The sequence below is a fragment of the Mobula birostris genome, chromosome 3 (genome assembly GCF_030028105.1).
Source record: "Mobula birostris isolate sMobBir1 chromosome 3, sMobBir1.hap1, whole genome shotgun sequence".
NCBI classification, from domain to species: domain Eukaryota; kingdom Metazoa; phylum Chordata; class Chondrichthyes; order Myliobatiformes; family Myliobatidae; genus Mobula; species Mobula birostris.
Window position 1 is genome coordinate 119,469,129 of NC_092372.1, and position 20,652 is coordinate 119,489,780.

The 20,652-nt window shown below is 41.9% G+C and overlaps 1 protein-coding gene across 2 annotated transcripts in view; it reads left to right on the plus strand.

Moving 5' to 3' along the window:
• Nucleotides 1-20,652, plus strand: part of LOC140195241 (AT-rich interactive domain-containing protein 2-like) — a 385,533-nt gene that overhangs the window by 298,443 nt on the left and 66,438 nt on the right. For both annotated transcript variants that reach the window (XM_072253261.1, XM_072253260.1), the window contains exon 9: nt 10,077-10,173. In XM_072253261.1, coding sequence (XP_072109362.1) covers nt 10,077-10,173 — 97 coding nt within the window. The remainder of the gene's footprint in view (nt 1-10,076; nt 10,174-20,652) is intronic.

Sequence of the window (20,652 nt, forward strand, 5' to 3'; positions counted from 1 at the left end):
ACACCAACTTGAAGCATCGGAGGTTAAACAGCTCAAGCATATAAACATGAGTTAGACTGTCTTTGCTCATATGAACTCAATAGTGAGTTGTAGCCAATATCATTGACAACTCAACAGGCCAACGCACTGATCGACAGTGCCATAGTAGGATTGGATGCCAACCTTCATGAGATGCTAAGCAAGAACAGTCTATAAAACAACTATACTGTGGGTAGTTATGCAGAATAGATGATAACAGTCCCCTAATATACTTTACAATTTTTGTGGTTTCCAGTTGAAAGTTTTAAGCAAAAATACTTGGGTGCATAAGTTAAATTTTCAGTAAATGGCAGACTACAACTGAGTTTGCAGATACACAAGTCTGCAGGTGTAGGCACTTGCTATTTTCCTGCATGTGATGATCAAGAAGTGCCTGCAAACAATGTGTAGTTTTCATCAGCCTAAGCTTTCAGTCTCTTGGTGACAGTTGACCAGCTGAAAGAATAGAAATTTCCACTTGTAAGTGAGGCAAACCTCATTTGTATGTCAAGTTTCAACAGTTTGGGACATTCCAAACTGCAATACAGGATTTTCTCGGAGTAGTTGGTGCTCTTATGTGGCTATTGGTTGAGCACTGGCACCATCGAGGAAATGAAATTCCACCAGTAACTTGATATAATATTTGGTAAATAACCATACAAAAATTGAATGAGTAGTGAGAGGAATTCACAATGTGATAGAGCATAGAACAGTATAGCCTAGGAACAGGCCCTTTGGCTACAATGTTGTACCAAACCAATTAAATTAGTAATCAAAAGTCCAATTAAGCTAGTCCCTTCTGTCTGCACAATGTCCATATCTTTCCATTTTCCTGATATTCATGTGCCTATCTAAAGAATTTTTTAAAATTCTTAATGTATCTGCCTCTACCATCACCCCAGGCAGTGTATTCCAGGCACCAACCATTCTCTGTAATAAACTTTGCCCCTCACATTTCTTTTAAAATTACCTTCTCACCTTAAATGCATTCCCTTTGGTATTACACATTTCAACCCTGGAAAAAAAGATACTGTGTGTCTACTCTATGCTTCACATGATCTTACAAGCATCTGTCAGTACCTCCCCTCTGCCATGGATGCTCCAGAGAAGTCAACTCAAGTTTGTCCAATCTCTCGATTTAACACATGCTCTCTAGTCTAGGCAACATTGTGGTGAACTTCTTGTTCACTATATCCGAAGCTCAACATCTTTCCCATAATGGGGCGATCAGAGCTGTGTGCTATGCTCCAGATACAGCCTAACTAGAGTTTTATGAAGCTGCAACATAACTTCCCGACTTTTGAACTCAATGCCTTGACTAATTAAAGGGAAGCATGCCATAGGTCTTCTTAACCAGTCTATCAACCTGTGCAGGAACTTTCTGGGACGTATGAACTTGGACACCCAAGAACCCTCTGCTCATCAACATTGTTAAAGGTCTTTACATTTGACCCACCAAGCTGCAACAATTTACATTTGACCCGGCTAAACTCCATCTGCCATTTTCCACCGATATCTGCAACTGATATATCCCGCTGTGTTCTTTCCTAATCTTCCTACCATCAATCGTTATATCATCTGCAAACATACCAACCCACCCATCTACATTTTTATTTATAAACATCACAGACAGTAAAGGTCCCATTACAAATCCTTGCAGAACACCACTAATGACAGACCTGAAGCTAGAATAAGTCCCTTTGATCTGTCTGAGCCTCTGGCAATGATCTTTGCATCATCAGTGGGGACAGGAGAGTTCCAGAGGATTGGAGGGTTGCAGATGTTGTTTCCTTATTCAAGAAAGGGAGTAGAGACCAGTGTGTCTTACTTCAGTGGTTGGTATGTTGATGGAGAAGAGCCTGAGAGGCAGGACTTATGAACATTTGGAGAGGCATAATATGATTAGGAATAGTCAGCATGGCTTTATCAAAGGCAGGTTGTGCTTGACGAGCCTAATTGAATTTTTTGAGGATGTGACTAAACACATTGTTGAAGGTAGAGCAGCAGATATAGTGTATATGGATTTCAGCAAGGCATTTGACAAGGTACCCCATGCACTGCTTATTGAGAAAGTAAGGAGGCATGGGATCCAAGGGGACATTGCTTTGTGGATCCAGAACTGGCTTGCCCACAGAAGGCAAAGAGTGGTTGTAGACGGGTCATACTCTGTATGGACATCAGTGACCAGTGGTGTGCCTCAGGGATCTGTTTTGGGACCCCTACTCTTCATGATTTTTATAAATGACATGGATGAGGAAGTGGGGGGATGGGTTAGTAAATTTGCTGATGACACAAAGGTTAGGGGTGTTGTGGATAGTGTGGAGGGCTGTCAGAGATTACAGCGGGACATTGATAGGATGCAAAACTGGGCTGAGAAGTGGCATATGGAGTTCAACACAGATAAGTGTGAGGTGGCTCATTTTGGTAGGCCAAGTATGATGGCAGAATATAGTATTAATGTTAAGACTCTTGGCAGTGTGGAGGATCAGAGGGATCTTGGGATCCAAGTTCATAGGACACTCAAAGCAGCTGCGCAGGTTGACTCTGTGGTTAAGAAGGCATACAGTGTATTGGCCTTCATCAACCGTAGGATTGAGTTCAAGAGCTGAGAAGTAATGTTACAGCTATACAGGACCCTGGTCAGACCTCACTTGGAGTACTGTGCTCAGTTCTGGTTACCTCACTACAGAAAGGATGTGGAAGCTATAGAAAGGGTGCAGAGGAAATTTACAAGGATGTTGCCTGGATTGGGGAGCATTACTTATGAGAATAGGTTGAGTGAACTTGGCCTTTTCTCCTTGGAGCGACGGAGGATGACAAGTGACCTAATAGAGATGTATAAGATGATGAGAGGCATTGATTGTGTGGATAGTCAGAGGCTTTTTCCCAGGGCTGAAATGACTAACGCGAGAGTTCTCAGTTTTGAGGTGCTTGGAAGTAGGTACAGAGGATATATTCAGGGTAAGTTTCTTACGTAGAGAGTGGTGAGTGCCTGGAATGAGCTGCCAGCGACAGTGGAGGAGTTGGATACAAAAGGGTCTTTTAAGAGACTCTTGGATAGGTACATGGAGCTTAGAAAAATAGAGGGCCGTGGGTAACCCTAGGTAATTTCTAAAGTATGTACATGTTTGGCAGAACATTGTGGGCTGAAGGCCTGTATTGTGCTGTAGGTTTTCTATGTTTCTGTTCTAATGCAAACAACTAATTCACCATGGATCCCATGCATGTTAATCTTCTGGATGAGCACCTATGAAGGACCTTGTCAGAATCCATGTAGCTTCATCAATCCACTTTGTCACCTTGTCAAACAACTCAATCAAGTTGGTAAGATGTTACTTGCCCTGCACTAATCCATGCTGGATCTCCTAATTGGGCCAATGTTTTCCAAATGTTCATAAATCCTATCCCTATGAATTCTCTCCAGTAACTCCCCTACCATTGATGTGAGACTCAGAATGACGTGATGCTACAGAAGCATGGTGTAATTATCAATGGCTAAAAGGGAATGGGTGAAACTCTAGTGCTGCTGTTGTGATGCAAACTACAATTGGTACTCAAAGTCATGTACGTTTGTAAAATTCTCATCCTATCATATTTAGCAGATTATAATTTTTTTTTAGATTATGAGGACACTCAGTCCTCGTTTACTGTCATTTAGAAATGCATGCATTAAGAAATGATACAATGTTCCTCCAGAGTGATATCACAAAAAAAACAGGACTAACCAAAGACTAACACTGACAAGACCACATAACTATAACATATAGTTACAGCAGTGCAAAGCAATGCCATAATTTGATAAAGAGCAAACCATGGGCACGGTAATATCTCATTGTTGTGTTTCATTAACCTGGAAACCTGTATGCATTTTGTTCACTTGGGACACATTGTTTTAATGTGGAAAATCTTGAATGATAATTTCAATTAACGTATTCCAAATACATTTAACATCTAATAATCCACTATCTAGATATATAGAAATGCTAGTGGCTTGCTATCTGGCTCACTGGACTCCATATCCTGTATTCCCCTTGAAGCTCACTGGGACCACATTTTCTGCACTTCTTTATATTTACATCAGGTTCACTGGAAAGTTTACTATGCTATTTTATAGCATCTTAGAAAGAGAGAATTTCAAGTGTATTGAGTAAATAATAGGAGAACTATCCAACTTGCCAGAAATTCTGCTAATGTGGTGCCATAAAGTTTCCAAGAGAGTCAGATTATGGAGTTTTACTGTGGAAAATTTGCTGCAACTTTTTTAAAATGCCAGAACATTGTTATTTCTTCCAACTGTCCTATTTCCGATCAGAGAGTTCTGATCTAGTTTGAAGGCAGTGCCCAAAGGGGCAATCTGCAGTAATAGAGAAGAAAACAGTAAATTTTATGTTGTTAAAAAAACTATATAAGAAGAACAGGCCTTTCAGCCCACCACATCTACCATCATGCTTAATAATAATACAGTGCCTATATTAAAAAAATTCAATTCTCCCCCCCCCCCCGGAAGTTTTCATGTTTTATTGTTTTATGACATTGAAACACAGTGGATTTAATTTGCCTTTTTTGACACTGATCAACAGAAAAGGACTCTTTCCTGTCAAAGTGAAAAGAGATTGCTACAAAGTGATCTAAATTAATTTTCAATATAAAACACCAAATAATTGATTGCATATGTATACCCCTCCCCTTTAATATGACACACCGTTCTCACTAATGCACCCAATTGGTAGTTAAATAGAGATCACCGTGTACAGTCAAGGTGCTTCAATAGATTGTAGTAAAAATACACCTGTATCTGGGAGTTCCAACTGCTGGTGAGTCAGTATACTGGCCAAACCTACACCATGAAAACACAAAAATACTCCAAGCAACTCTGCGAAACGGTTATTGAAAAGCACAAGTCAGGAGATGAATACAAGAAAATTTCCAAGTCACTGAAAATCCCGTAGAGTGCAGTTAAGTCAATCAACAAGAAATGGAAAAAATGTGGCACAGCTGTTAATCTGCCTAGAGCAGGCCGCCCTCAAAAACTGAGGGACCGTACAAGAAGGGGACCATTGAGGGCGGCCACCAAGAGACCAATGACAGCACTGAAGGAGGTTTAGGGCTGAGATGGGAGAGACTGAGAGTACAACAATTGTTGGCCGAGTGTTTCACCAGTTGTAGCTTTATGGGAGAGCGGCAAAAAGAAAGCCACTGTTGAAGAGAAGCTCCCCTGAAATCTCAACTAGAGCTGGCCAGAAGCATGTGGGGGACTGAAGTCAGCTGGAAGAAGGTTCTATGGTCTGACAAAACCAAAATTGAGCTTTTTCACCACCAGACTAAATGCTATGTTTGGCACATCATCAAAAACACAGCGTCACCACAGTGAAGCATTGGTGGTGGCAGCATCATGCTGTGTGGATGCTTCACTGCAGCAGGCCCTGAAAGGCTTGTGAACTTAGAAGGTAAAGTGAATGCAGCAAAATACAGGGAAATCCTGGAGGAAAAGCTGATGCAGTCTGCAAGAGAAAGGTGACTTGGGAGAAGATTTTTTTTCCAGCAAGTCAATGACCCCATGCATAATGCCAAAGTGACACATGAATTGCTTAAAAACAACAAAGTTAATGTTCTGGAGTGAGTAAGTCAGAGTCCAGACCTCAATCCAATTGAGAATTTGTGGCTGGACTTGAAAAGGGCTGTTCACTCAAGATCCCCATGCAATCTGACAGAGCTTGAGCAGTTTTGTAAAGAAAGATGGGGAAAAATGTAATGTCCAGATGTGTAAGGTTGTTGTAGCGACCTAACTACACAGACTCAAGGTTGCAATTGCTGCCAAAGGTGCATCTACTAAATACTGATTGGAAAGGGTGAATTTTTATGCAATCAATATTTTGTGTTTTATATTTGTAATTAATTTACATCACTTTGTAGTGATCTGTTTTCATTTTGGCATGAAGGAGTTGTTTTCTGTTGATCAGTGTCAAAAAAAGCCATATTAAATCCACTGTGATTCAATGTTGTAAAACATTAAAATGTGAAAACTTCCGGGGGTGGGGGGGGATGAATTCTTTTTATAGACACTGTGCTCCCACTTGCCTGCATTAAACCCATATCCCTCAATCCCAAGTACCTGTACAGCTGTCTCTTGAGTGTTGTTATTGTTTCTGTCTCCACTACCTCCTCTGGCACCTCATTTTAGACAATATCTACTTTAAGTATTAACCCCTCAGATTTCCTGTAAATCTCTTCATCACATTGCATTTGTCTGAGTTAAATTCCATCTGTTATAGCTATGTCCATGTTCCCATTTGATCTGTATCCTGTTCTGACCTCAGACAACCTTGTAAACTGTCCACTGTACTATCAATTTTGGTGTCATCTGTAAACATGTTAATCATGCAACCTACATTCTCATCTGAATCATTAATACATTAATCATTATTCACTACGGAAAAGGATCTTGGCGATTGCAGGAATGACTAACAGAGGACTGAAAAGCTTGAGCATGTAGATATTAAGAAAGAGGATGTGCTGGAGCTTTTGGAAAGCATCAAGTTGGATAAGTCACCGGGACTGGACGAGATGTACCCCAGGCTACTGTGGGAGGTGAGGGAGGAGATTGCTGAGCCTTTGGCGATGATCTTTGGATCATCAGAGGGGTGCCGGAGGATTGGAGGGCTGCGGATGTTGTTCTCTTATTCAAGAAAATGAGTAGAGACCAGTGAGTCTTACTTCAGTGGTTGGTAAGTTGATGGAGAAGATCCTGAGAGGCAGGACTTATGAAAATTTGGAGAGGCATAATATGATTAGGAATAGTCAGCATAGCTTTATCAAAGGCAGATTGTGCCTTACGAGCCTAATTGAATTTTTGAGGATGTGACTAAACACATTGATGAAGGTTGAGCAGTAGATATAGTGTACATGGATTTCAGCAAGGCATTTGATAAGGTACCCCATGTAAGACTTATCGAGAAAGTAAGGAGGCATGGGATCCAAGGGGATATTGCTTTGTGGATCTAGATCTGGCTTGCCCACAGGAGGCAAAGAGTGGTTGTAGACAGGTCATATAGGAGGTCGGTGACCAGTGGTGTGCCTCAGGGATCTGTTTTGGGACCCCTACTCTTCGTGATTTTTATAAATGACATGGATGAGGAAGTGGGGGGATGGGTTAGTAAATTTGCTGATGACAGAAAGGTTGGCTGTGTTGTGCATAGTGTGAAGGGCTGTCAGAGGTTACAGCGGGACATTGATAGGATGCAAAACTGGGCTGAGAAGTGCAGATTTAGTTCAACCCAGATAAGTGTGAGGTGGTTCATTTTGGTAGGTCAAATACGATGGCAGAATATAGTATTAATGGTAAGACTCTTGGGCAGTGTGGAGGACCGGAGGGATCTTGGGATCCAAGTTCATAGGGCACTCAAAGCTGCTGCACAGGTTGACTCTGTGGTTAAAAAGGCATACAGTGTATCGGCCTTCATCAACTGTGGGATTGAGTTGAAGAGCTGAGCAGTAATGTTGCAGCTATATAGGACCCTGGTGAGACCCGACTTGGAATACTGTGCTCAGTTCTGGTCGCCTCACTACAGGAAGAATGTGACAACCATAGAAAGGGTGCAGAGGAGATTTACAAGGATGATGCCTGGATTGGGAAGCATGCCTTATGAGAATAGGTTGAGTGAACTCGGCCTTTTCTCCTTGGATTGATGGAGAATGAGAGGTGACATGACTGATGCGTATAAGATGATGAGAGGCATTGATTGTGTGGATAGTCAGTGGCTTTTTCCCTAGGCTAAAATGGTTAGCATGAGAGGGCACAGTTTTAAGGTGCTTGGAAGTAGGTACAGAGGAGATGTCAGGCGCAGGTTTTTTACGCAGAGAGTGGTGAGTGTGTGGAATGAACTGCCGGCGACGGTGGTAGAGGCAGATACGATAGGGTCTTTTAAGAGACTCCTGGATGATACTGCTTAGAAAAATAGAGAGCTATGGGTAACCCTAGGTAATATCTAAGGTAAGGACATGTTCGGCACAGTTTTGTGGGAATTTTATTAGGTGCCTCCTGTATCTAATACAATGGTCACTGACTGTAGATTTGTGGTCTTCTGCTGCTGTAGCCCATGCATTTTAAGATTAGATGTGTTGTGCATTTAGAGATGCTCTTCTGCAGACTGTTGTGTAACAGGTGGTTATTTGAATTATAGTTGCCTGTCAGCTTGAACCAGTCTGGCCATTCTCCTCTGACCTCTCTCATTAACAAGGTATTTTTCGCCTCAGAACTGCTACTCACTGGATTCTTGTAAACTCTGGAAACTGTTGTGTGTGAAAATTCCCAAAGATCAACGGTTTCTGAGATACTCAAACCACACTCTCAGCACCAACAGTCATTTCATGGTTAAAGTCACTTAGATCACGTTTCTTCACCATTCTGATGCTTGGCAACTGAACCTCTTGACCAGGTCTGCATGCTTTTATGCATTGAGTTGCTGCCACACGATTGGCTGATTGTACATTTGCATTAATGAACATGTGTACAGGTACACCTAATAACGTGGCCACCGAATGTATACGACAAACAGCAACTGATCCAGCACCACTCCCTGTGACGCCACTGGTCATAGGTTTCTAATCTGAAAAACGATTGCCACCAACACAAGAAAATCTACAGATACTGGAAATCCAAATCAACACACACAAAATGCTGGAGGAAATCAGCAGACCAGGCAGCATCTAGGGAAAAGTAAACAGTTGATGTTTCGAGCCGAGAACTTTCATCAGGATTGGGAATAAAAGATGAGAAGTCAGAGTAAAAAGGTGGGGGGAGGAGTTACCACCCTTTGCCTCATTTACTATCTTGATATTTCCATTCAATTAGTTAGCATACTCTGGATCCCACATGATCTAACCATCTAACCTTCTGGACCATCGGCCTATCGTGAAGAACCTTGTCAGCATCTTGCTAAAGTCCATGTTAATAATGTCACCCAGCATGCCTTCATCAATCCTCTTTAAATATAACTCAGATTTGTGGGACATGAATCCCCATGAACAAAGCCATGCTGACTATCTAAGCAATTCTTTCTAAATGCAAAAAATTCCTGTCTTTAGAATCCCTTCCAATTATTTTTTCACTTCTTATGCAAGGCACACCAGATTCTTGGAGCTCTGCTGCCCCCTTAGATATTGACGCACCTCCACTTGCCCAGTCTTATTTCCCCAAGAGTGTTGTTCCATCACTATTATGGCCATCTGTATATTGCTTCAGAAAGCTTTCTGAACACATTTTAAAAAATTCTGCCTCAACTAATTCTGTAGCATGGAGGCAGCACCAGTCAATATTAGGGGAGTTAAAATGACCTGCTGTTACAGCCTTATTATTCCTCTGTCTATATGTGACTTCCCGACATATTTGCCCTTTTAATTTCCTCTGACTATTGGAGGATTGCCAAAATGTTTACCTCTTTCTTATTTCTAAATTCTACACATCTGGCCTCTCTGGATGTTTCCCCGGGCATATCCTCTCTACATACGACTGTGATGTCCTGTCTATCTTTTGGACAATTTTTCTGTAATAGCTGTAATATCACAATCAATGTGTTGATCCGGGCCCTGAGTTCATCTGACTGACCTGCAAGGCAAATGCAGCTTTAGTTTCTCAGACCTTTTTTCCACGCTGTCTGACTTGTCCCTGCCTGATCTGCCTGCTGGATTTAAGTGCTTTAATCTGTATACTTTATCTTTCTCATGTGCTACTTTGGGGTCCCACCTCCCTGCCCCACCCACCCTCCACCATCTAGTTTGCCGAGTAGTCTCAAAAGGAGGCCCACAACATCAGTGATATTTTTATACTTCGCACTTAACAGTGCATGAAGCTACTCACAACACTGCAGGTAAGGGAGCTTTGTGGTGTGGAGTCCATTTGATCAGACCTATGATATGAACTCCTTTAACTTTTATTAAAGCAATGTAATTTGCTTTGGTGGACTGAATCAATACGCATATTTTGTAGTTCACTATCTTACTGTAAGATTTAGTTAGATCAATTGAACTTTCAACATTCTCATGTTTATTTTTCTTTTCAGCTCCAGCTGGATCCCATAGACTTCCAGAGTACCCAGCTGATCTTTCACACCATTACAAAATGCATTCACTCTTCAGACAAGTGGTTTCGAATTCGAGGTATGTCTGCTATTTACTGCCTGCCACCTTTCCTCCCTTAGAATCAGAATTACATTCATTATCACTGACAAATGTCAAGGAATTTGTTGATTTGTGGCAGAAATACCGTGCAAGACGTAAAAAATTACTAAGCTACAATAATGACTAAACTGAATCGTACATAAATAGAGCAAAATAATGAGATAGTATTCATGGGTTCATGTACTGTTCAGAAGTCTGATGGTGGAGGGGAAGAAGTGTTGATTGTGTGTCCTCAGGCTTCCTGATGGTAGTAATGAGAAGAAGACATGAGCTGGGTGATGAGGGTCCGTAATGATGAGGTGTCTTCTATGGTGGGGTGCCCATGATACAGTTGGCTGAGTCATTAACATTTTGCAGCCTCTTTCAATCCTGTGCATTGAAGCCCCCATAACAAGTAGTGATACAACCACTCGGAATGCTCTCCACGGTACATCTGTAGAAATCGGCTGGTCTTTGGTGACATGCCAAATCTCCTCAAACTCCTAATGAACTGTAGCAATTTGTGTGCCTCAATAATTGGGCCCAGGAATTTGAAGCTACTGATCCTTTCCTCTGCTGACCCCACAGTGGCGTTTCATAACCTGCCTGTTTCTGCCGACTCCCTGATCTTGTTCCTTGTCTTTTCAACTTGATCATGGACAAGGATAGATCTGGTCCTAGGGTTGAGGTTCTGAACTGGAAGAAGGCCAAATTTGAAGAAATGAGAAAGGATCTAAAAAGCGTGGATTGGGACAGGTTGTTCTCTGGCAAAGATGTGATCGGTAGGTGGGAAGCCTTCAAAGGAGAAATTTTGAGAGTGCAGAGTTTGTATGTTCCTGTCAGGATTAAAGGCAAAGTGAATAGGAATAAGGAACCTTGGTTCTCAAGGGATATTGCAACTCTGATAAAGAAGAAGAGAGAGTTGTATGACATGTATAGGAAACAGGGAGTAAATCAGGTGCTTGAGGAGTATAAGAAGTGCAAGAAAATACTTAAGAAAGAAATCAGGAGGGCTAAAAGAAGACATGAAGTTGCCTTGGCAGTCAAGGTGAAGGATAATCCAAAGAACTTTTACAGGTATATTAAGAGCAAAAGGATTGTAAGGGATAAAATTGGTCCGCTTGAAGATCAGAGTGGTCGGCTATGTGCAGAACCAAAGGAAATGGGGGAGATCTTAAATAGGTTTTTTGCGTCTGTACTTACTAAGGAAATTGGCATGAAGTCTATGGAATTAAGAGAAACAAGTAGTGAGATCATGGAAACTGTACAGATTGAAAAGGAGGAGGTGCCTGCTGTCTTGAGGAAAATTAAAGTGGATAAATCCCTGGGACCTGACAGGGTGTTCCCTCGGACCTTGAAGGGGACTAGTGTTGAAATTGCGGGGGCCCTGGCAGAAATATTTAAAATGTCGCTGTCTACGGGTGAGGTGCTGGAGGATTGGAGAGTGGCTCATGTTGTTCCATTGATTAAAAAAGGATCGAAAAGTAATCTGGGAAATTATAGGCCGGTAAGTTTAATGTCGGTAGTAGATAAGTTATTGGAGGGAGTACTAAGAGACAGAATCTACAAGCATTTGGATAGACAGGGACTTATTAGGGAGAGTCAACATGGCTTTGTGCGTGGTAGGTCATGTTTGACCAATCTATTGGAGTTTTGCGAGGAAGTTACCAGGAAAGTGGATGAAGGGAAGGCAGTGGATATTGTCTACATGGACTTCAGTAAGGCCTTTGACAAGGTCCTGCATGGGAGGTTAGTTAGGAAAATTCAGTTTGCTAGGTATACATGGAGAGGTGGTAAATTGGATTAGACATTGGCTCAATGGAAGAAGCCAAAGAGTGGTAGTAGAGAATTGCTTCTCCGAGTGGAGGCCTGTGACTAGTGGTGTGCCACAGGGATCAGTGCTGGGTCCATTGTTATTTGTCATCTATATCAATAATCTGGATGCTAATATGGTAAATGGGGTCAGCAAATTTGCTGATGGTACAAAGATTAGAGGTGTAGTAGACAGTGAGGAAGGTTTTCAGAGCCTGCAGAGGGACTTGGACCAGCTGGAAAAATGGGCTGAAAAATGGCAGATGGAGTTTAATACAGACAAGTGTGAGGTATTGCACGTTGGAAGGACAAACCAAGGTAGAACAGGGTTAATGGTAAGGCACTGAGGAGTGCAGTAGAACAGAGGGATCTGGGAATACAGATACAAAATTCCCTAAAAGTGGCGTCACAGGTAGATAGGGTCATAAAGAGAGCTTTTGGTACATTGGCCTTTATTAATCAAAGTATTGAGTATAAGAGCTGGAATGTTATAATGAGGTTGTATAAGGCATTGGTGAGGCCGAATCTGGAGTATTGTGTTCAGTTTTGGTCACCAAATTACAGGAAGGATATAAATAAGGTTGAAAGAGTGCAGAGAAGGCTTACAAGGATGTTGCCAGGACTTGAGAAACTCAGTTACAGAGAAAGGTTGAATAGGTTAGGACTTTATTCCCTGGAGCGTAGAAGAATGAGGGGAGATTTGATAGAGGTATGTAAAATTATGATGGGTATAGATAGAGTGAATGCAAGCAGGCTTTTTCCACTGAGGCAAGGGGAGAAAAAAACCAGAGGACATGGGTTAAGGGTGAGGGGGGAAAAGTTTAAAGGGAACATTAGGGGGGGACTTCTTCACACAGAGAGTGGTGGGAGTATGGAATGAGCTGCCAGATGAGGTGGTAAATGCGGGTTCTTTTTTTTAGCATTTAAGAATAAATTGGACAGATACATGGATGGGAGGTGTATGGAGGGATATGGTCCGTGTGCAGGTCAGTGGGACTAGGCAGAAAATGATTCGGCGCAGCCAAGAAGGGCCAAAAGGCCTGTTTCTCTGCTGTAGTTTCTATGGTTTCTATGGTCTCGCTACCTGATTTCTTTCTCCTGTGCCCCTTGCTGCTCTTGGTCTTGCTGCGTGCTTCTCTTTTCCTTCTTGTTCCTCATCTCACTGCTTGCTATCCTCTCTCCATCACACCTATCTGACTCCCTCAGTCTCGGCCTTGCTGCTCTCTTCCCCTCCTGTCTTCTCACAGTCTTGCTGCCTGCCTTCCTCCCTGTCTGTCCAATGATTGGTGAACATGCAGTGAAGTTAATTGTACATGGGATAGATGTATACTTCTAAATGAACAACCCTTTACATTGTCAAATGATTGCTACTTACGGTTATGTTTGAAAGTTTATTATCTGCCTTCCATAAGTTAATATCAACTTACTGGGATGACATGATAATGTAGTGGTTAGCACAACGCTTTACAGTACAGCTGATCCAGGTTCAATTCCCACCACTGTCTGTAAGGAGTTTGTATGTCCTTCCTGTGACAGCGTGGGTTTCCTCCAGGTGCTCTGGTTTCCTCGCTCAGTCCAAAGACCTACTGATTGGTAGGTTAATTGGTCATTGTAAATTTCCATGTGATTAAACTAGGATTAAATTGGGGGTTGCTGGGCTGCGCGGCTGTATGAGTTAGAACGGCCTATCCTGCACTGTATCTTAAAAACAAAAAGAAAACTTGTTTTGCTATCCATTGGCCTCCAACAATAAAGATTCATGATGTCTTGGAAAATGTGGGTCTCTTCCTGTCTCAGGAGGCACCTCTGAACAAAGGCAGATGTTGATGAAATAAAGCATTCAATAGAAATTCCTTCATCTCTAGTACCAACTTTTAGCTTCTACAGCATATGGTATTGAAGAACTAGACCTCAGACCCAGTATAGGTGCGATAGCTTACTAAACAAGTGATTCCTGTTTTCCCTACGTTTCCGAGACTTAGACAAGCATCGTCATCAACATCGTCTGAGCAGAACCCTCGGGAATGAAGAGACCATTTGAATGAATGATACGAAATTGCCATAACAGATACAGTGCATATAAAATGTATTCCCCCATCCCCAGAAGTTTTCATGTTTTGTAACAGTGAATCACAGTGGATTTAATTTGGCTTTTAACACTGATCAACAGAAAAAAATTCTTTTGTGTAAAAATGAAAACAGATTTCTACAAAGTGATCTAAATTAATTCCAAATATTAAAAAAATTGATTGAATAAGTATTCACCTGCTTTAATATGACACATCAAATTATCCCTAATGTACTCAGTTGGTTTTAGAAGTCATGTCATTAAGTAAATGGAGATCGCCGTGAGCAGTCAAGGTATTTTCAATTACCTGTAGTAAAACTACACCTAACTGGAAGTTTCAGCTGCTGGTGAGTCAGTATACTGGCAAAACCTACCCCATGAAGATAAAAGAACACTCCAAGCAACTCCACGGAAAGGTTATTAAAAAGCGCAAGGCAGGAGATAGATACAAGAAAATTTCCAGGTCACTGAATATCCCTTGGAGTACAGTTAAGTCAATCAACAAGAAAATGGAAAGAATATGACATAGTTGTAAATCTGCCTAGAGAAGACCGTCTTCAAAAACTGAGTGACCATGCAAGAAGGGGAGAGTGGCAAAGCCACTGTTGGAAAAAAAAACTTGCATGAAATCTCGGCTAGAGTTTGCTAAAATTTGCTAGTCATGGAGACTCTGAAGTCAGCTGGAAGAAGGTTCCAAGGTCTGATGAAACCAAAATTGAGCCTTTTTGCCATCAGGCTAAACACTATGTTTTGTGTAAGCCAAACACCACACATAATCAAAAACATACCATCCTTACCGTGAAGCATGGTGGTGGCTACATTATGCTGTGGGGATGCTTCACTGCAGCAGGTCCTGGAAGGCTTGTGAAGGTAAGAGTAAAGTGAATGCAGCAAAATATAGGGAATTCCTGGAGGAAAGCCTGATGTAGTCTGCAAGAGGACTGCAACTTGGGAGATTTATTTTCCAGCAAGACAATGACCCCAAGCATAAAGCCAAAACTACACAGGAATGGATTAGAAACTAATGTCCTGGAGTGGCCAAGTCAGAGTCCAGACCTCAATCCAATTGAGAATTCGTGACTGGGTGTGAAAGAGGCTGTTCACTCATGATCCCTATGCAATCTAACAGAGCTTGAGCAGTTTTGTAAAGAAGAATGGGGAGAAATTGCAATATCTAGATGTGCAAAGCTGGCAGAGACCTATCCGCACAAACTCGAGACCGTAATTGCTGCCAAAGGTGCATCTACTAAATACTGACTTGAAGGGGGTGAATACTGTGCTTTGCTGGTCCCTTGGCCTCATGATAATTTTTGACCATTGTTCTACATGTCTTGCAACTGGCAACCATTCTCTTTGTATTACTATAGCAATCCCAAAACCATTTTCTTCTCTGTAGATCAGTATTACCAATTAATATAATAAACCATTATTCTGGAAAAATGAACCTTCTTATTCCTCGGGGTTTTCTATAACGAATGTTACAGAAAACTGGACTGGTCAAAGAACACTGAGGCTGTCTACAAGAAGGGTCAGAGCCGTCTCTATTTCCTGAGGAGACTGAGGTCCTTTAACATCTGTCGGATGATGCTGAGGATGTTCTACGAGTCTGTGGTGGCCAGTGCGATCATGTTTGCTGTTGTGTGCTGGGGCAGCAGGCTGAGGGTAGCAGACACCAACAGAATCAACAAACTCATTCGTAAGGCCACTGATGTTGTGGGGATGGAACTGGACTCTCTGACGGTGGTGTCTGAAAAGAGGATGTTGTCCAAGTTGCATGCCATCTTGGACAATTGTCTCCCATCCACTACATAATGTACTGGTTGGGCACAGGAGTACATTCAGCCAGAGACTCATTCCACTGAGATGCAACACAGAGCGTCATAGGAAGTCATTCCTGCCTGTGGCCATCAAACTTTACAACTCCTCCCTTGGGGGGGGGTCAGACACCCTGAGCCAATAGGCTGGTCCTGGACTTATTTCCTGGCATAATTTACATATTACCATTTAATTATTTATGGTTTTATTACTGTTTAATTTTTTATGGTGCAACTGTAACGAAAACCAATTTCCTCCGGGATCAATAAAGTATGCCTATGACTATGTTAACTTTTCCTTCCAATTGCTATGTTATCCTACAAAACCTGCAGTGTTTTGTAAGCAAAATCTTTCTGGAATGTCTATAAACAAGCTCTCTTGAAATCTCTTACCAGCAGCACTTACAACCCCTTAGCTGGTGTTTCATAAGAATCGGGTCTATGGATGGAGCAGTTTGCACCTCAGTAATGCTCTCCCATTCAACAAGACCTTAGTTGGTCTTCTACCTCTCTGACACTTCCCTGCACTACTGCATTTTCCTTGTTTCACAAGTACCCAGAATCTATAGACCTCGTGTTTTGAATGAGCATCAACATATGAATTAGGGAATTCCAAAGATTCCCAATTATTTCTTCTTATTTAGGTCCTAAATGGATTTCCTTCTTTACTGGCACAGTGACCCTTGGTTCAAGACCTTTTGGCTAGCAAACACAGCCTGGTATCCACACTGTATGAATCACAGAATACCGTGAAGGCTATTTCTAATTTTTGTTTAATTTTAGACACAAATTAATATTCCACATAGAACAATTAAAACCCATGACTTGCATATGATAGATTTGTATCATCCAAGTGTTTCTCTTCACCTTCTGTGGAAATCCAGTAACTAAGATGGTAGGTCATGTGTTGTAGTTTCACAACTTACATATTTAAATTTTGAGCGATTGGGAAAGAGCAGATCAAATTTGCTCCTTCCGCCTCATCTGAACGTTGCTTGGTTGAGTGGTAAGATGTAATAACTACTTGCACTCTTAGGAAGTTCATTCCGTAAATGAAGTTGTCAGAGTGCAATTTGAGGGTAGTGAGGATTGAACCAAATTTGAAATGGTATGGAAGTCAGAAGCTCAAGTGTACAGAATCACAGAAACGTGTACTATGGCGGGATATGATAAAGCTTAACTGTTGAAAGAAAATATTTTGGGAAGAGGCATGTTGACTGAAGGATCAGCAGTTTCTGGTGAAGCAGGAGTAATAAATGTCTCCAATAGATGACAAGAGGTTGTGTGAAGGAGTAAAGTCTAGATGAAGTCACAGCTGTAGGAAGAAAATAACTTGAGACTGCAACTGGCCTTGCTGCTCTGCTCCTTGGATCTGCCAATTCAGATTGGCAGTGACAGTGACGTTTGATGGGATTCATGGCTTTGAACAGAGAAAGTTATGTTAATGGTAAATTGCTGAGCCTTATGACCAATTTAGCAGCAGGGTCAAAGTGCAATGAATTAAAAGGTTAGCACTTCACCTTGGGTACAGTGTATACACCTAAGTCATGACTTAAGCACTGACACTGAAATAGAAAATATATTCATCCAATATCTTTGTTATTTCTGACATTGGACTATATACTGTACTTCATTCTCTTGCACATTTACCTCAACCCTTACATCTTTCAACAGCTTAGAGCAAGGGTCCCCAACTTTTTGCGCACTGCGGGCCGGTTTAATATTGACGATATTCTTGCGGACTGGCCGATGTGGGGGGGTGGGGTGTTCAAATTCAACAGTGTGTGACAGGGAATGAGGAAAGGTGCAGCTGACTCATATCGTTTCATATTGCCAAATCATATGGTTTCCGCGTGGTCCAGTAGCACATGCTCGCGGCCCAGTGGTTGGGGACCACTGGCTTAGAGCGCATGACACCAGGCCCTACCAAGAGCTGCACTATAATTTTCTTAAAGCAATTAATTTATTGTATTTAAAATATTTGCTCTATTTTTCTCATCTGATAAATAGTTCTGCTATGTATAGGACGGTGCTGGATTTGAAGTTAGTAAGATATTCTCTTCTGGGTTAGGTCCTATGTTGCTCATCACAGCATGACTACATAAGGTTAAAATGAGATTTGCTTGCCAGAATTTCAGGCTAATGTACACTTGTCATAGTCATACTTTATTGATCCTGGGAGAAATTGTTTTTCGTTACAGTTGCACCATAAATAATTAAATAGTAATATGTAAATTATGCCAGGAAATAAGTCCAGGACCAGCCTATTGGCTCAGGGTGTCTAACCCCCCAAGGGAGGAGTTGTAAAGTTTGATGGCCACAGGCAGGAATGACTTCCTATGACACTCTGTGTTGCATCTCGGTGGAATGAGTCTCTGGCTGAATGTACTCCTGTGCCCAACCAGTACATTATGTAGTGGATGGGAGACATTGTCCAAGATGGCATGCAACTTGGACAGCATCCTCTTTTCAGACACCACCGTCAGAGAGTCCAGTTCCATCCCCACAACATCAGTGGCCTTACGAATGAGTTTGTTGATTCTGTTGGTGTCTGCTACCCTCCGGCTGCTGCCCTAGCACACAACAGCAAACATGATCGCACTGGCCACCACAGACTCGTAGAACATCCTCAGCATCCCAACAGATGTTAAAAGACCTCAGTCTCCTCAGGAAATAGAGACGGCTCTGACCCTTCTTGTAGACCAGCGGTCCCCAACCACCGGGCCGCGAGGAAACGATATGATTTGGCGATAGGAGTCAGCTGCACCTTTCCTCATTCCCTGTCACGCCCACTGTTGAGCTTGAACGCACGCGAGATCGTTACGCACGCGTCATTCATGTCAGCGCGGGAAGAAGATCAACTCCTCCAGCTTGCAAATGATTGCGGCCTGAAAAGTATGTTTGACATAACATCTCTGCTGACATTCTGGATCAAATTCAAGGCTAAATATCCTGAGATAGCCACGGAAGCACTGAAAACGTTGCTTGCATTTCCAACATATCTCTGCAATGAATGCAACGAAAACTAAATTGCAGAATAAACTGGACATAAGGAACCCCCTTCGAGTATCGCTGTCTCCCATCACCCCTCGATAGGACCGTCTTGTTGCAGGAAACAAGCCCAGGGCTCCCACTGATTCAGCGATATTGGTGTGTTGCAATGATTTTATATGTTTATACGGGGAAACTATGTGCTGTGTGTTTAATATCCAAACGTTACTTAAAATGTTATGATGCTATTGACTTATATAACCATATAACAATTACAGCATGGAAACAGGCCATCTCTGCCCTTCTAGTCCATGCTGAACGCTACTCTCACTTAGTCCCACCGACCTGCACTCAGCCCATTACCCTCCATTCCTTTCCTCCCCATATACCTATCCAATTTTTCTTTAAATGATAATGTCGAACCTGCCTCTACCACTTCTACTGGAAGTTCGTTCAACTGTCCTCCCCGATAATTGACTTATCACTATATTCATGCAAGGAAAATATGTGCTGTAAGTTTAATATTAAATTCGTTAGATAAACCCTTTTAGAAACGAAATTGAGTGTATTAGCCGTTTATCGCCTATATTGCATTCGTGATTAACCCTAACACCCCCCCCGAACAGAATCGCCAAAAACGATTTGTAGAAGGAAATTGGCATGTACGCGCAAATTACGCATGCGCACTGGTTCCCGTGCAAGGCTTCATGGTCATTGTAATCTTTCTCCGGGTAAACCCAACGTATATGACTGCTACTCTTGTTCATTGGCAATCCTACCCCCCCACTGGTCAGCCGGTCCGCAAGAATATTGTCAATATGAAACCGGTTCGCAGTGCGAAAAAGGTTGGGGACCCCTGTTGTAGACAGCCTTCAGTGTTCCTTGACCAGTCCAGTTTGAGGGACTGAAACTGAGGGAAGAAAAGGAGGCAATTGCTATACTAGTAAACTTTAGCTCAGTCCAAATATGTTTTGATGTTAACTTTAATTGAAAGGTAGCAATGTAATTTTTAAACTCAGTATACATACGCTACACATAGAGTCATGGAGTTGTAGAGTTGTACAGCACAAAATAACACAATACTGCTTACCTATGCTAACCCTGTTTGCTTCCATTTGAGAGTATACCTCTACTCCTTTCCTATCCAAGTGCCTGTCCAAATGCTTTTTAAATATTGCTATTTTATGTGCTTCTACTACTACATATGGTAGTTTGTTACATATAACCATCACGCAGTGTGGAAAAATGTGCCTCTCTCAGCTCTCCTTTAAATTCTTCCATTTCACCTTAAACCTATGTTCTCTAGTTCTAGACTTGCCCCATCGGGGAAAAAATATCTATCCTATTTATACCCCTCGTGATCTTATAACCCTCTGTAAGGTCACCCCCAGCCTCATATGTTCCAATTTAAATAAATCTAGTCTATCCAATCTCTCCTTATAAGTAAAGCCTTACATTGCAGGCAGCATCCTGCTGAATCTCTTTTAAATTCTTTCTAATTCTCCACATTCTTCCTGTAGTGTGCTGACCAGAACTGTCATAATACTCCAAGTGTGACCAGACCAGCATTTTGTACAGCTGCAACATGACATCCCAACTATTGTACTTAAAGCCTCAGCACTCCAAAAGTTTCCTTCACTACCTTAACCAGCTGTGTCGCCATTTTCAGGGAATTACTGTATAAATTTACATCCAACATCCGTCTATATATCAGCACTCCTGAGGTTCCTTCATTTACTGAATATGCCTGATTGGTATATGACTTTCCAAAATGCATTACTTCACTTTTGTCGG